General features: G+C 40.3%; 1 protein-coding gene across 1 annotated transcript in view; it reads left to right on the top strand.

The window, feature by feature from the left end:
- Positions 1–13,980, top strand: part of FAM83B (family with sequence similarity 83 member B) — a 53,487-nt gene extending 39,507 nt beyond the window's left edge. The window contains exons 2-4 of the mRNA XM_074988888.1: positions 938–1,102; positions 7,787–7,911; positions 11,069–13,980. Of these exons, the coding sequence (XP_074844989.1) occupies positions 938–1,102; positions 7,787–7,911; positions 11,069–13,466 (2,688 nt within the window). The 3' untranslated portion in view covers positions 13,467–13,980. The remainder of the gene's footprint in view (positions 1–937; positions 1,103–7,786; positions 7,912–11,068) is intronic.
- The last annotated feature ends 576 nt before the right edge of the window (positions 13,981–14,556 follow it).

Here is a 14,556-nt window from a genome sequence, read left to right as displayed (position 1 = left end):
TCACCAGTGATGGGTGAGTGGTGAATAGTTGGTCAAATACCTATTTTATTTTGTTATTCTGAAGTATCTGTTATTTTCCAGTATCGTAAGGCTAATAAGGGTTTGTATTCAGCATTTCTTTTTCACTCTTCTCTCAAACAAACCCTCACTCATTTATGTGGGCATTTCATCTAGTAAATATGCTGAATAGGCCCGCCTGAAGAAACATGAAGTGATCCTCATTGCCTCCCACACTCCTGGGGTGGGGGCATTTGTCCTCTATCAGGTGGCCTAAGCTGAGCACACTATTTGAATTAAAGATTAATGAGGGCTTGCACGGTAACAATACTATTGTCTGTCTTTTTATAGTCAAACTACAATAATGGTTTCACTATTTTGGGAAGCGTTTTGTTATTATTTTCCTTTACAAGAAGGATTACTGCAGTGTTCTGGCAAACATTGATATATATATGTAAATAAAGTGTTGTGCAAGTAGTCTCCTGGCTAATTAAAAACATATGCCTGTAAACATTTAAGCTACTGCTGAACTTTCTTAAAAATACGATTAAAGAGTTAAAATGGAATAATTTTAAGACTATCATAGCTGGGGGAAAAACTGTAACCTTGTTGGCATGCAGAAAATATTAATTAATTAGATATACATATATATCTCATAGCACTTGAGAGGTTATTGAGTTGAGTCCTGTGTGCTCACAGCAGGACCTGTCACCATCCCTGACTGTTTTTTTAATCTAACCTGCCCCCGACAGGCCCCTTCAAGCACTAAACTCACAACCCTGAGTTTACAAGGCTAAAGCTCTAACCACTGAGCTGCATGCTCCCCCGGGATAAACTGCCAAATGTTATATATTTTGAAATCATAAAGGAATACTATTTACTTATTCATTTATTTATTCATTTGCTGCTCAGGGTTTCTCTTATTTCTTTTTAAAAACAGGTAATTGCCATAGTTATGGATATGTTTACAGATGTGGATATCTTCAGAGAAATTGTAGAGGCGTCTACCAGAGGGATTGCCGTTTATGTTCTGCTTGATGAGTTCAACTTCGGTCATTTTCTTAAAATGACGGAAAAACAAGGCATTCAAGTTCAGAGATTCAGGGTAAGACTTCTTGTTTTACAATCAAATGCATGTTTTTGACAATACCTAGCTCTTATGTAGGTATTTTTTTAGATAATATTAAGGATAATATTTTAGAAAGGAAACATCTAAGACTGATTCATTTTATATAATCTAATCTCATATGTGCTTTATTTGGTGAAGAATTAATTGATACCAATAGGTTCACAGCACAACTTTACACTATTTTTGTTACTTTCAAAGATTTTTTTGTCCTTTTCAGAACTTTGCAAAATAAAGGGAGGCAGTGCATTCTATAACACAATGTACATTTTTCCTGAGCACTTTTTTATTTTGGAATATTATAGATTGGGAAGACTCAACCCATTTGTGGAGATAATATAATTAGATTTTCAGAAAGCCTTTGACAAGGTCGTCACTAAAGCCTTTTAAGCAAAGTAAGCGGTTATGAGATAAGAGGGAAGGTTTCTTGTGGAATGGTAAACTGGTGGAATGGTAAGTTGTTAGAAGAGAAAACAAAGGGCAGAAGTTTTCAAAATGCAGAGGGAGTAAACAGCGGTTTCCCCCCAGGATCTATACTGGGCCAGTCCTGTTAAATATATCCATAAATGATTTGGAAATAAAAGGTAAACAGTGAGGTGGCAACGTTTTCAGATTTAGAACTGGAAGAGTTTCAGAGAAAGGCAACACAAAAGATCTGTGGTATTGAATGGCTGTAGTATGAGGAGAGATTGAAAAGACTGGGACTTTTCAGCTAGGAAAAGAGATGACTAAGGATGGATATGATAAGGTCAATAAAATCATGACTGGTTCAGAGAAAATAAATAAAGAAATGTTATTTACTTCTTCCCGTAATACAAGATGTATAGAGGTCACCAAATGAATTTAGTAGGCAGGACAACAAGCAAAAGGCTTTTTTTTCACACAGTGTACAGTTAACCTGTCGAATCCCTGCTAGGGGATGTTGTGAAGGCAAGACTTCAACAGGATTCAAAAAACAGCAACATAGGTTCATTACCTATAGCCAGTACAGACAGGGATGGTATCTCTAGCTTCTGTTTGCCAGAAGGTGGGAATGGACAACAGGAGAATTGATCACTTGATAATTATGGCCACATCTACATGGGCAGCCTCTGTAGACAGAGGTCACCGTCAACAGAGAAACCTTGGCAGTACCTCTATTGACAGATAACATCTATGCAGAAAAGGAGATTGAAAGAGCAAGCCGCTTTGTTGGCAGAGAGCAGCCAGACTGCTTTTCCCTCTCTTGACAGAACGGCTGACCAGAAGCTCTGCAAACAGGGCTGCCCTGGTAACCGGAAGCCCTCTCTGTCGACAGAAGTGTCTACACAGGCACTCTGTCAACAAAATACTGTCATCAGAGGCGTTATTCCTGATCGGGAACAGGGATAATGCTGCTGATTGAACAGCTGAGTTTTGTTGACAAACTTTCAACAGAGCACTTTAACCATGCAGATGCCCGATTTTGTCAACAGAAGCTGCCCATGGAGATAGACCAGCGTGTTTTGTTCATTCCCTCCTGGCGCATCTGGCAGCATCTGGCATTGGCTACTGTCAGCAGACAGGATCCTGGGCTACATGGACCTTTGGTCTGTTCCTGTATGGCCATTCTTATGTCATTATGTTCCACTTTAGATTTCATAAGTTTATCTTAACCCTCTCTTCTCTATCTTTCACTCTATACCCTGCATCATTTACTCTTCCCTGCCCACACAATTTGTTAAATGGTTTCAATAATTTCCTGAGACTTCTCTGTTTTTGTATCTCTGACTTTCTTTTTTGAAACCCCCAACTCCTTTCTGTGGGAAGGGAGAAAGGAGGAAAAAGTCATCAAAAATCTTTTTTTTTTTTGAGTGATTGACTGGTGCTTCAGTAACAAAATGAATTAACAGATTGGACCCAAGGTACCTAAGAATACAGCACTTAATATTACTGTGCTGGATCTCTAGAACCTGCCCCCTTTTAAAATTCAAATACTTAATTCTGATTATAAAATAATGAACAAATCTAACAGCTTGAACATGTTTTCTCATTCCCGAGAAGTGATTCAACTTTTTAGCAGATGTCAGATTATCTTGTTTTATGAGATAAAAGGTGGGGTATGTGACAGACTTTGTAGTTTGCAAACATTTGTTTTTACTACTTATGTGAGAAACAAAAAAACAGACTTGCTGAGGCATACTGAGAAAATATTTACCAGGAAACATTTATCTTCTAATACACCCTTTACATTTTCACTGAAAACGAAGGATGAGAAAATGATAACTATCCTTTAACACAGTATAATAATTTTCCTTGTTTCCTTTGGACAAAATCTGCTCTCAGATGCACACACCCAAAGCTAACAAAGAGAGTTGCATATATGAACTTGAAAGCTGAGTCTGACTGATTATATTCTGACGATGTTGTATTTCAAAAGAAACTTTCCTGTGCTTGCAAAATGTAGAACTACTTTTGCCATCAGATTGGCATACACAGCTCTCATTAACTTCACTGGGGATTACATCTGTACAAGGAACTGATAATTAAAATCTAATCCATTGTCCATGAAATCATTAGAACTCTTTCCATTGACTTTAATGTGTGTTAGAGGAGGCTCCAGCAGCAAAACAGAAATTAATTCAAAAGCCATTACACAAACAATATATCTTAATAATACAGAAGAGCCATAACTAGGATGACCATATCTCCCCCGGCCAAATGTGGGACATGGGGAATGACACCCCCTCCACTCCCCCAATCCTGGCCAAAACAGGATGGATGGTCACCCTACCTGGGGTACTGGGAGCAGGCCTCCCTGGCTCCTGGCTTCCCTGAGTTGTGTGTGGCAGCCCATGCTGCTGCACTGGTCCAGCTTCTGGCTGCCCAGTGGCTCCAGTGACTCTGGTTCCAACCTCACTGCAGCCACGGTTCACCCGCCCCACTCAACCCTCCTGCTCCAAGCTCCGCTGCCCATGCCCCAGATCCAACCCCACTGAAGTCCATGATTTACACACCCCCACGGCCCCACTCAACTCCCTGGGCTCCTGCTGTGTCCCCAGCTCAGGTCCAACCCCCACTGGGGGAAGCTGGGCAGCAACTGAGCTCATGTGTGGTCTGGCTCCCAGGTCCCAGCTTGGAGAAGCCGGTGAACGAATATGAAATATGGGGCAATTAGCCCCTTTTTGCAAAATAAATCAGGATGCCAGAATGGTGCCCAAAATACAGGGCTGTCCCAGTGAAAATGGGATGGATGGTCACCTTATCCATAACAATAATCTGATCAGTAATGAAATGTTTGAAACCTGCACTTTTTCTTTTTAAAAATGTATTTAGCTAAAATAGTAAACATCAATTTTATTCCTTTTAGACACTCTTGGCAAGTCACTGACACTTAGTTTACTTGCACATCCACAGGTACAGCCGCTTGCAGCTCCACTTGGCCCTGGATCACTATTTACAGCAAATGGGAGGGGCAGGAAGAGGCACTGACGAGTACACTGCTTCTTGCAGCTTCCATTGGCTAGGAACAGTGATCAGCAGCTAACAGGAGCTGCAAGTGTCTGTACCTGTGGATGTACAGGTCAATAAAGCACTGGTGGCCCATCAGCGGTCAACTCTGGCAAACTGCATCAGGACCACAGGCCACTTAATGCTCACCCCTGCATTAGGCTGTTTGAACTGTCTGATTTTTTGAGACGGCGTCTAAAAAAAAGTGAAGAGTAAAATGCAGAGAACTCGTCCAAATATCCATTATTCATAATTCAATCTTTCCCAGGAATACTTTTCAGTGAATTACGATGGGGCATTATACCTTGTATAGTCCTAAGAGTAGAACAGGTTGAACCGCTCTCATCTGGCACCCTTGGGACCTGACCAGTGCTGGGCGAGAGCATTTGCTGGACAATGGGAGGTCAATATTTTCTAGCACATTAGCGACACTTCCAATGTCTCTCTTAGGAGACAGTTAAGTAACATCACAGAAGACCGAGGCTGTGTTTACATTAGCCCCGCACTTTCAAAAGGGGGGATGCTAATGAGACACTTCAGGATATGCTAATGAGGCAATCCAATTAATATGCAGTGTCTCATTAGCATGAGGGTGGCCGTGGGACTTGAGAACTGCTGCTTTCAATCACGCATGGCTCATCAACATGGGGTCCTTTTTGATTGGTGGTGGTAAGCAAATTTTATGGGAGCATGGGAAACATGGCCACACCCATGATAAGTGGTCATCCAGCTAACTAAAATGGTGGATTATGGAGTCTGTCAGATGATTGAGTTCCAGATTAGAGAGGTTCAACTTGTAGTAACGTTCATGGCTTACTGAACATATGTTGTATAAAGGAGCTCATAGAAGATTTTAACAAGTTAAAGGTTTAGGATATTGTAAATTTAGTTTCAGAGAGGTACCTGTGTTAGTCTGTGTCTTCGAGAACAAGAAGAAGTCCTGTGGCACCTAATAAACAGATATTTTGGAGCATAAGCTTTTGTGGGCAAAGACCCACTCAGATGCATGAGTTGGGGTACATTTCAGAGGAGTATTTAAAATGGAGGGCCAGAGATGACAAGGTCTATTCAGTCAGGGTGGAAATGGCCCATGATCAGTAGTCTACATCATGGCCACGTCGACACTAGCACAGGTCTTGCAGATGGCCATTTTGAAGATTACTAATGAGGTGCTGAAATGCATATTCAGCACCTCATTAGCATGCTGCCGGCCGTGGCTCTTCGAAATTGCTGCATTTCACTCCCACGCGGCTCATCCAGACAGGGATCCTTTTTGAAAGGACCCCAAGAACTTCAAAATCTCCTTATTCCTATCAGCTGATAGAATATATGGTAGGATATATCAGCTGATAGGAATAAGGGGATTTTGAAGTTCCCAGGGTCCTTTCGAAAAGGATCCCTGTCTGGATAAGCCACATGGGAGCGAAACACGGCAATTTCGAAGAGCCGCACCGGCGGCGTGCTAATGAGGCGCTGAATATGAATTTCAGCACCTCATTAGTAATCTTCAAAATGGCCATTTGCATGGCTGTTTTGAAGATTTTTGCTAGTGTAGACATGGCCCAAAAGAGGTGAAAAACAAATCAGATCAGTCAGGAATAAATGGACATAAATAATAAATAAATAAAGAATAAATGGACATATATCAGACATCAGGAGCAGCAACATACTTAAACCTGTAGGAGAGCACTTCAACCTCTCTGGACACCCAGTAACAGATTTAAAAGTAGTAGTCCTACAACAAAAACATTTCAAAAATAAAATGGAGGGAGACATCTCTGAGCTGCAATTCATTTGCAAATTGGACTCCATCAACCAAGGATTAAACAGAGACTGGGAGTAGCTGGCCCCTTAAAAAAGCAGGCTCCCTGCTATGAAAGTTCACACCTCCACATTAGAATCTGACAATAGGCCACATCCCTTCGGACTGATCTGACTTGTTTTTTCTCCGTGTTTGGGCTTAATGGTTTTCCTTCATCTCCTTCATCCTTCAGTGCTCTCAGGGCCTTGCACCAGCCGTTAGAGACTGGGGGCAACTGCGGGGTGGGTGGGAGGGCAGCTGGATGTTGGGAGCAGTCTGCAGAGCAGTCCGCAGCCCCAGATTCCAGCCATCTTCCCAGCCCCAAGAGGAACCATTAGATGGGAAGCACTATCTCAGCCCCTGGCAGGAACTGCTGCTGCTGGAGATATACCACCCTTGCCACCATAGGCAGCTCCAGTAAGCCCTGCATACCCCGAGCCCGCTGTCCTGCGTCCTGCATCTCCCACCTGTACTCTCACCCCCCCCGGCCCCCCGCATTGGGGCCCCCACACTGCCCAACCCACTGCCCTAAGCCAGCCCGCACCCCGCCTCATGCCTGAACCCTCATTCCAGCCTTTGGTTTCCTTCATGTCTGAAAAATACAACCATTGAAATAAAGCACACACATTTTTCGTTTGTTTTCCGCAAAAAATAATGACTTCTGCTAAAGACCTGGGCAATGCTGAGTACATCTTCAGGTCTGATATAAGTTAGAGCAGAATTTAGCCTATTACTTATTTATGAACAGTTAAATCAGGCAAGGTATTAGGGCCTTATTCAAAAATGCTGGTTTCACTAAGTCAGCTATTGACTAGCCATATGTAATAATAATGATGACAGCGCTGTCATTGTGCAAATTTTGTGTAGCTGTTAATAGTAACAACTCCTTGATTTCACTTCCATTCGTGCACCTTACAAGTTGCCCTGTTAGCATTTAATTTATTTTTAAATAGTAATAAACAATGTTTAATACCTTAAGCTATTGGGAAATCTAACAGAACAAAAGAAATTCCACACAACAAGAATATATATTTAAACCTCTGCCTGTTCCCTTTCTTGGGTTTTTGATGGCTACCTAAAGCAATTTGTATCCACATAGATATGCAATGTGCAACTTATTTATTCACAACTTCTAGTGCCTAGGTCAGCTACACTTTCTCTTGTCACGTGGTGAAGACCACAAAGGAACAGCAAGCCCTTTTAAAGACTGAAAGGGGCTCCCAGGTGATTATTTGAGTCAAGATTTGTGCATAAGTTTTCCCTGTGCAGCAATAATTTTTATTTCCCCCTCGTTCTCCACTTTCTAGATACTTACAAGTGCAGTATCAGGCCCTGGAATCTTAAACACAGATTGCAAAATTGATTTTCTTCATTTCTTCTATACTCTTTTTCAGAACATGAGGGTGCGGACAGTAAAAGGACAAGATTATTATTCCAGATCAGGTGCAAAATTCCATGGGAAAATGGAACAGAAATTTCTTTTGGTTGACTGTAAGAAAGTCATGTATGGTACTTACAGGTAAGTTCAGTACGCAGGGCTCTGAATAGAATATACTTCCTTGACAATCAGAATATGTCTCTTTTATAATAAGTTAATTTTATTGTTTCTGAAAATTGTTAGTATGTTGTGCAGTTAACTTTGATATTATTTATATTGTATATCATGAAATAAGTCTGGTATTGAAGTTTTGTGTATAATTACTATAGTGCAGAGCCAAATTTTGAATGCCTCATTCAATATTTAATGAATAAGTACTCAGGCAGACTCAACTTGTCTTCAGTTGAAAGAGATAAGTAAAAGCAGAGGGAGGAACTCAGTATTTATCCCATTATTATTTAATATTCATGTTAGAGAAGCCCACCAAAGTATATTTTATGAGCTCTCCTGTTAAACTTCTGTTTGTAATAGTCCTCCTGATACACGCATCGTTAATTTGTTCTTTCCTGTTTTGTGTTCTACATTGTGGTCGAAATTCAGAGGTGATGATGTATAAGGTAAGGTAAGTTAGACTCTCTTACGCTTAGTTAGATTCCCTTACACCAGTTTATACCTACTTGACAATACATGAATATGTGCAAAGGAGTGCAAATTGGAATAATTTACATAATGAGGAGCTGGAAAGGACTGTGAAAATGTGGCAAGATAAAAAGAGGAAGGCCTACTTTGTCTTATGTGTTATTACCAATTTTTATTTGCTTTCCTTGCAGCACTTTTCTCTTGTAGCCTCTCAAATTCATTTACAGCACAGAGATTATGGGCTAGACCCTTGGCTGGTGACTGATAAAGTTCTGCCAGTGTGCATCAGCTGACAGTCTGGTATTCTATTAGTGAACCAAATTCAGATGTGAGGTGCACAGAGTAGTGAGGGAAGTGACAGGTTTATATGTGTGTAGGTATAAGAGGATGCAGAGGGAATCTGACTGGTTTGATGTCCTTGACAGATAATGCCTTTGAAATGTTAGTGGTGTCTTCGTGAATGTGACTTTGAAAATATCTTTGTTGCCAAAAAAATACATTTTGGAAAATGTCAGTCTTCGTCACCAGGCACTTTGCAACCTAAATCATCCATTTCTACGGAAATTAAGCTTCCATTAAAAATGTTTGTAGCTATTGTAGCAGTAAAGATTATCATATTTAAATTTGTCCTGTAAATATCAGTTAAAACCGAAGACTTTTTCAATCAAAATTACATAATGGTCATTTAATATCCATTGAAAATGAATGAGAAATAGAACTGTTTTTACGTGTGTCACTAAGTTTACTTTTTTATGTAATGATATTTTCATTTTCTTATTTCTTTCCTGAAAAATACAAAACTACCTGAAATTTCAAATTAGCTCAACAATCCTTATTAATATAATCAGGACATAAGCTAACATATTGCTTAATACCTTCATTTTCAGTTTTCTTTCATTATTTTGACACAAGGAAGATCAATTATGGGATCATAAGATAAATGTATATCTGTTAAAAAATGTAATCTACAAAATGCTGGGTTTTATATAATGACAGAATGCTGTGATGCTTTTCTTCTGGTGGAATTCTGTGCCAAAAAATAAAAATTCTGCACACAGCATTTTAAAATTCTGCATATTTTGTTTGTCAAAATAATGCAGTGTAATTTCTCTGGTTTCACTTAGTTCAGTAATTGTACTGTAGTTTAAATAAATGGATAGAAAATGGGAATGTGTAGCATTGGAAAAATCACCAACCTCCCTTGGCTAATAATAATGTAGTTAGGTTTGACCCTTTCTTCATAATTATTATTCAAGAAATATATGCAGCCATATGCTCAATGTTAAGCAACTGAAGGGCAGGTGAGGACTAGGGAATCAAACACGCTATTTATATTGACTTCTGACCATCTCCTGAAGGGTCAGGAGCAAACAATTCATGGAGCACATTTTCCCAGGAATTCTTTTTGTTCTAAAATTTAAACCAGTTCGGATCAGTAAAGCACTGTAAGCATTTATAAGGCCACATGGTCCTTTACACACCTCCGGCAATGCAAGGAGCCTTAAAACTTTTACACTTATTTATACTCCTGGGAGAAATCACAAAGACAATGAGAACATTTCATTTAGCAGGCAGGCTTCTACATTGTGCTCTGCCTGACAGGACAGAGCCTGTGCCACTCCTGCTGCCTCAGAAACTCTTCTAAAGCCTAGCCACTCCACACAGAGCATGCTGCAATAGCAAGCAAGAGGGACAATGTGTGTGTGTTTCTCTCTTTCTCTCTCTCTCTCTCGGAAAGTTAGGTTTCCATTCCCAAAATATTCTTTGTGTTGTATGAAGAGATTTCACAACTCAGTCCTTGGGGCTTACTGAAAGAGTTCATTTATTTAACAATTACAATGTACATGTTTTTCAGGGTTTATTAGGGCTTCTCAACAAAGATAATTAATTCCTGGGAAGATGGGGTTGTAATTTTACCACATGCTAACTCTCTGCATGGATCCTGCTGATTCACATTATAGGTCTGTTAATGTGCTTTGATCTTGTCCTCTTTGAAATTGGACTACATTGAAGCACCTTAACAAACTACTAATGCACAACAGCAGGGAGCACACAGTTAGTCCACAGCGGGCTAATGCAGAATAGATTGAAGCAAACTAAGTATTTGTGTAGACAGTCTCTTATCTTATTCAAATCTGTGGAAAGACTTTTGCACATATGCCTCATTTGTTACTGCCATATAACAATATAAGCAATATTTCTTGATTAAGAAGTACATACAATGGGCCTCATTTTTACAGGTGGCCTCTGAACTGCAGGACTAATTTTGGACCCAAGGATAATTGTATTTACAGTTTTACATACACTGCTAATTTCTAGTGAAATTGTTTGGCCCCATGCACCTAACTATCCAATTTGTGCATGGAAACACTTGAAATGCATATGTTTCTAAGCATAATTAAATAGTGATGGGTTTCATGCTCCTCCGACAGCAATCAATGGTAAGTCTGCCACTGAATTCAAGTGGACTTGAGTCAGACCTTTGTATCTTAGTGCCATGAATCATGTCCTGTTAACTGCATGAATATGTATTTGTGCATGAAAAATTGTGCTTGTTAAACAGAGACTGGGTAGAAAATCTCATAATAAGGAGGGCTGGTGTAATGCATTTGTCCAGAAGTTTTTGGCTATTGCTAATTGTTACTTGTTCTGCTTTCAGCTTTATGTGGTCATTTGAAAAAGCCAACCTCAGCATGGTTCAAGTTATCACAGGACAGCTGGTTGAATCCTTTGATGAAGAGTTTAGGACGCTGTATGCCCGTTCCTCTGTTCCTAGTTCATTTGCCCCAGAATTAATTAGGGTAAATAGTCAGAGGATGCTCTGGAAAAATGGCACATATCAGCATTCGCAGCCTTCTTTAGCTTCAGTGTCCAGCCAGCGAAACCCTTTTGGTAGGCAAGACCAAATTCGCAAGCTAGATCCCATTTACTTGAACACTCGAGGAAGACATACAGTTAATGAAATAGCTAAATATGGTCTGAGAAATCAAACCTACAACAAACTTCCCTTTCACCCAGGTTTTAACATGCAAAATAAAATCCAGCAGAATCAACCCAGTGAAAAAAATGAGCATTGGAAGAGACATAGTTATGCTGGGGAAAACCCAGAAAGGACTCCTTACTTTTTACTAAACAGACTAGTTAATCGAGCCAATAATCCATCAAATACCTGGAAGATGCCATCCGATACCCTTAGTATTGTATCTTCGTTACAGGGAGGCTATACAAATAACTGCAATGCACCCCAACAAGGTTTTGCTGATAGGTTTGCACAGCCAAAGATAAATATTGCAGAAAGAAATTCAGTTGTACGGAGGTCTTTCAATGGAACAGATAGTCACATCCGCCATCTGCAGCAGAGGATGCCAACCCTTGAACACACCACAAAATCATTTCTACGTAACTGGAGGATTGAGTCATACTTAAACGATCAATCTGATTCTGCTGCAGATTGCAATGGATCAGCAGTCAGTGACAGGTTTGATGGCTATGACGCTGCTGAAAATATTAAAGCTCATGCCCTTTATTCTCATTCTCGCCTGAGGTCGTCATTGGCCTTTAAGCCCACTTTGCCAGAGCAGCAGGAAGTTAGCAGCTGTGCAAGTTCTTCAACTTCAACTATCATTGGTTCAGAGGGAAGTGAAACACCTAAAGGAACACCCAATCACATCCCGGTTGTGAAAATTGTGATTGACGAAGAATCAGCTGAGGGCAGCACTAATGTCCTACCTGACTCAGATGAACTGAAAAAGCCTGGAATGCACCTTGCACCAGAATATAAAAATCCTAATTTATATGTAAATGGCTCAAGGGACCCATCTACCTATACAAACACAGCTTTGTGTGTAAACCTACGGGTAGATAATGTGAAGAACCAGCAAAATGAAAATATACTCAAAAGGCGAAGTTTCCCTATGTTTGACAAGTCCAAGTCCACTTTGGATCATGATGTCAACAGACAGACATCCAGCTATGTGTACAGCACACTGACTAGACATAGAATTAAGCAACCAGAAAATCTAAAGCCCCCAGAGAATACAATACAAATCTCTAAAAGCTTTCAGAGTGTGACCAACCACATAGAACATGAAGATAAAAATCTCATAGGAGAATCGAAGAGCCCCATTGCCACAAAGGAAATCTCTGGGGCTGCTCTGGCTGAAGACAACACAGAGGAACCTAGCAAAGAATGTACTCCAAAAAAAGAAAATAAGAGCTCTCCAAGTTTCCTGAAAAAGGGATCCCAGAAACTGAGGTCATTGCTGAATCTCACACAAGACAAGAAGGAAAACTTGTCAAAAAACAAAGCTCCTGCTTTTTACAGATTGTGTAGCAGCTCTGATACCTTGATTTCTGAAGGAGAAGAGAATCAAAAACCAAAGATATCTGAAACTAAGGGCGATTCTTCTCCAAGAAGAAAGAGGACCACATCATCTAATTCACAAGGCAGCTTGCATAAAAGTAAAGAGGATGTCACTCTGAGCCCACCAAAGTCTCCCCAGCCGCCAAAGTCTCCCCAGCCGCCAAAGTCTCCCCAGCCACCAAAGTCTCCAAAACCTGCATTCGATGAAAGCAATAATGAGTGCTATGCTTTATGTCCCACTGAAGAGTTCTTAGAAACTGCAGGAGATGCATCCACTCCAAGATTTAATACTGAACAGATCCAGTACCAAGAAGTGAAAGAAGCTATAACTAATGCTACCCATGACACTGCACCTCTTTCTGGTTCTCCACAAAGAGCAAGCACAATGACATCCCAACTTGGAAATTCCAAGCACAAAGAGGAGTTATTAAGATCTCGTTTGAATGAAAGACGAGTTTATAGTCGCTTTGAACCATTCTTGAAGGTGGAAAGCTCTGGTCAACCAGCAAAAAATGCACCAGACAGCAACACACACTTCCCAGAAACAAAAAGCAAAACCTTTGGGAATAACTATGCAAGGGGCAATCAGATAGCTCATTACAACTCAACTGTATACCATCCATTACAGCCAAATGAAAACAAGCTTCGAGGATTTATGCAAAAGTTTGGAAACTTGATATACAAAAATAAATAAAACCTATATAGTCTAAGGATTGTGTGAAAAATAGCAAAGACATCAAGGCAGTAAGTATTTAAGTTGAATGAAACTAATGGGCAGGTCTTTACAATTTACAAAGGTTTTTGCAGAGGTTCAAATTTTGGAAATAATGTGTATGTGCTATGTGATGAACCCAGAGTTGTTATATTTCAGCCATTGCACAAGTTCCATGATTAAAAGATGTTTTAAGTGAGTTGTATATAGTGTTTATACTGTAAGATTAACTTGACATAAATACTTTTCTTCATTCAGAAGGTATGTAATGATGCCTTATAAGTGAAAAAGAGGGAGCTTGCTCTTTTTAGACTGTAACTAATAATGTTTAAAAATTTGTTGCTTAGAAATAGGATAATACTGGGATAAGTGATTTGCTGTGTGTTTTCAACATTTATATAATCTTGAAAGTGACAAGAGTAGATGTTTCATGATATATTATATAGTCATTTAAACTTTTTTTGAAAGCCTCTTTCAGACTTTACTATACTCCTAATTGTTCCCACAGACTATATTGATCTGAGAGGCCGTGTCTACACTAGCCCCAAACTTCAAAATGGCCACGCAAATGGCCATTTCGAAGTTTACTAATGAAGTGCTGAAATGCATATTCAGCGCTTCATTAGCATGCGGGCGGCCGCGGCACTTCGAAATTGACGCGCCTCGCCGCCACGCGGCTCGTCCCGATGGGGCTCCTTTTTGAAAGGACCCCGCCTACTTCGAAGTCCCCTTATTCCCATCAGCTCATGGGAATAAGGGGACTTCGAAGTAGTCAGGGTCCTTTCGAAAAGGAGCCCCGTTGGGACGAGCCGCGCGGCGGCGAGGCGCGTCAATTTCGAAGTGCCGCGGCCGCCCTCATGCTAATGAAGCGCTGAATATGCATTTCAGCGCTTCATTAGTAAACTTCGAAATGGCCATTTGCGTGGCCATTTTGAAGTTTGGGGCTAGTGTAGACGTAGCCAGAGAGCCACAAATTCAGAATCTCACTTATTGTATAGAATATGGTGTGTAATTGCATATCTTTGTTAAGTGTTATGATGCCAGAAACCTCAAAGTGACCCTCCAACCAGAG

The sequence above is a fragment of the Carettochelys insculpta genome, chromosome 3, assembly GCF_033958435.1.
Source record: "Carettochelys insculpta isolate YL-2023 chromosome 3, ASM3395843v1, whole genome shotgun sequence".
NCBI classification, from domain to species: Eukaryota; Metazoa; Chordata; order Testudines; family Carettochelyidae; genus Carettochelys; species Carettochelys insculpta.
Note: the sequence above shows the minus strand (reverse complement) of the source record. Positions and strands in the feature narration are given on the sequence as shown.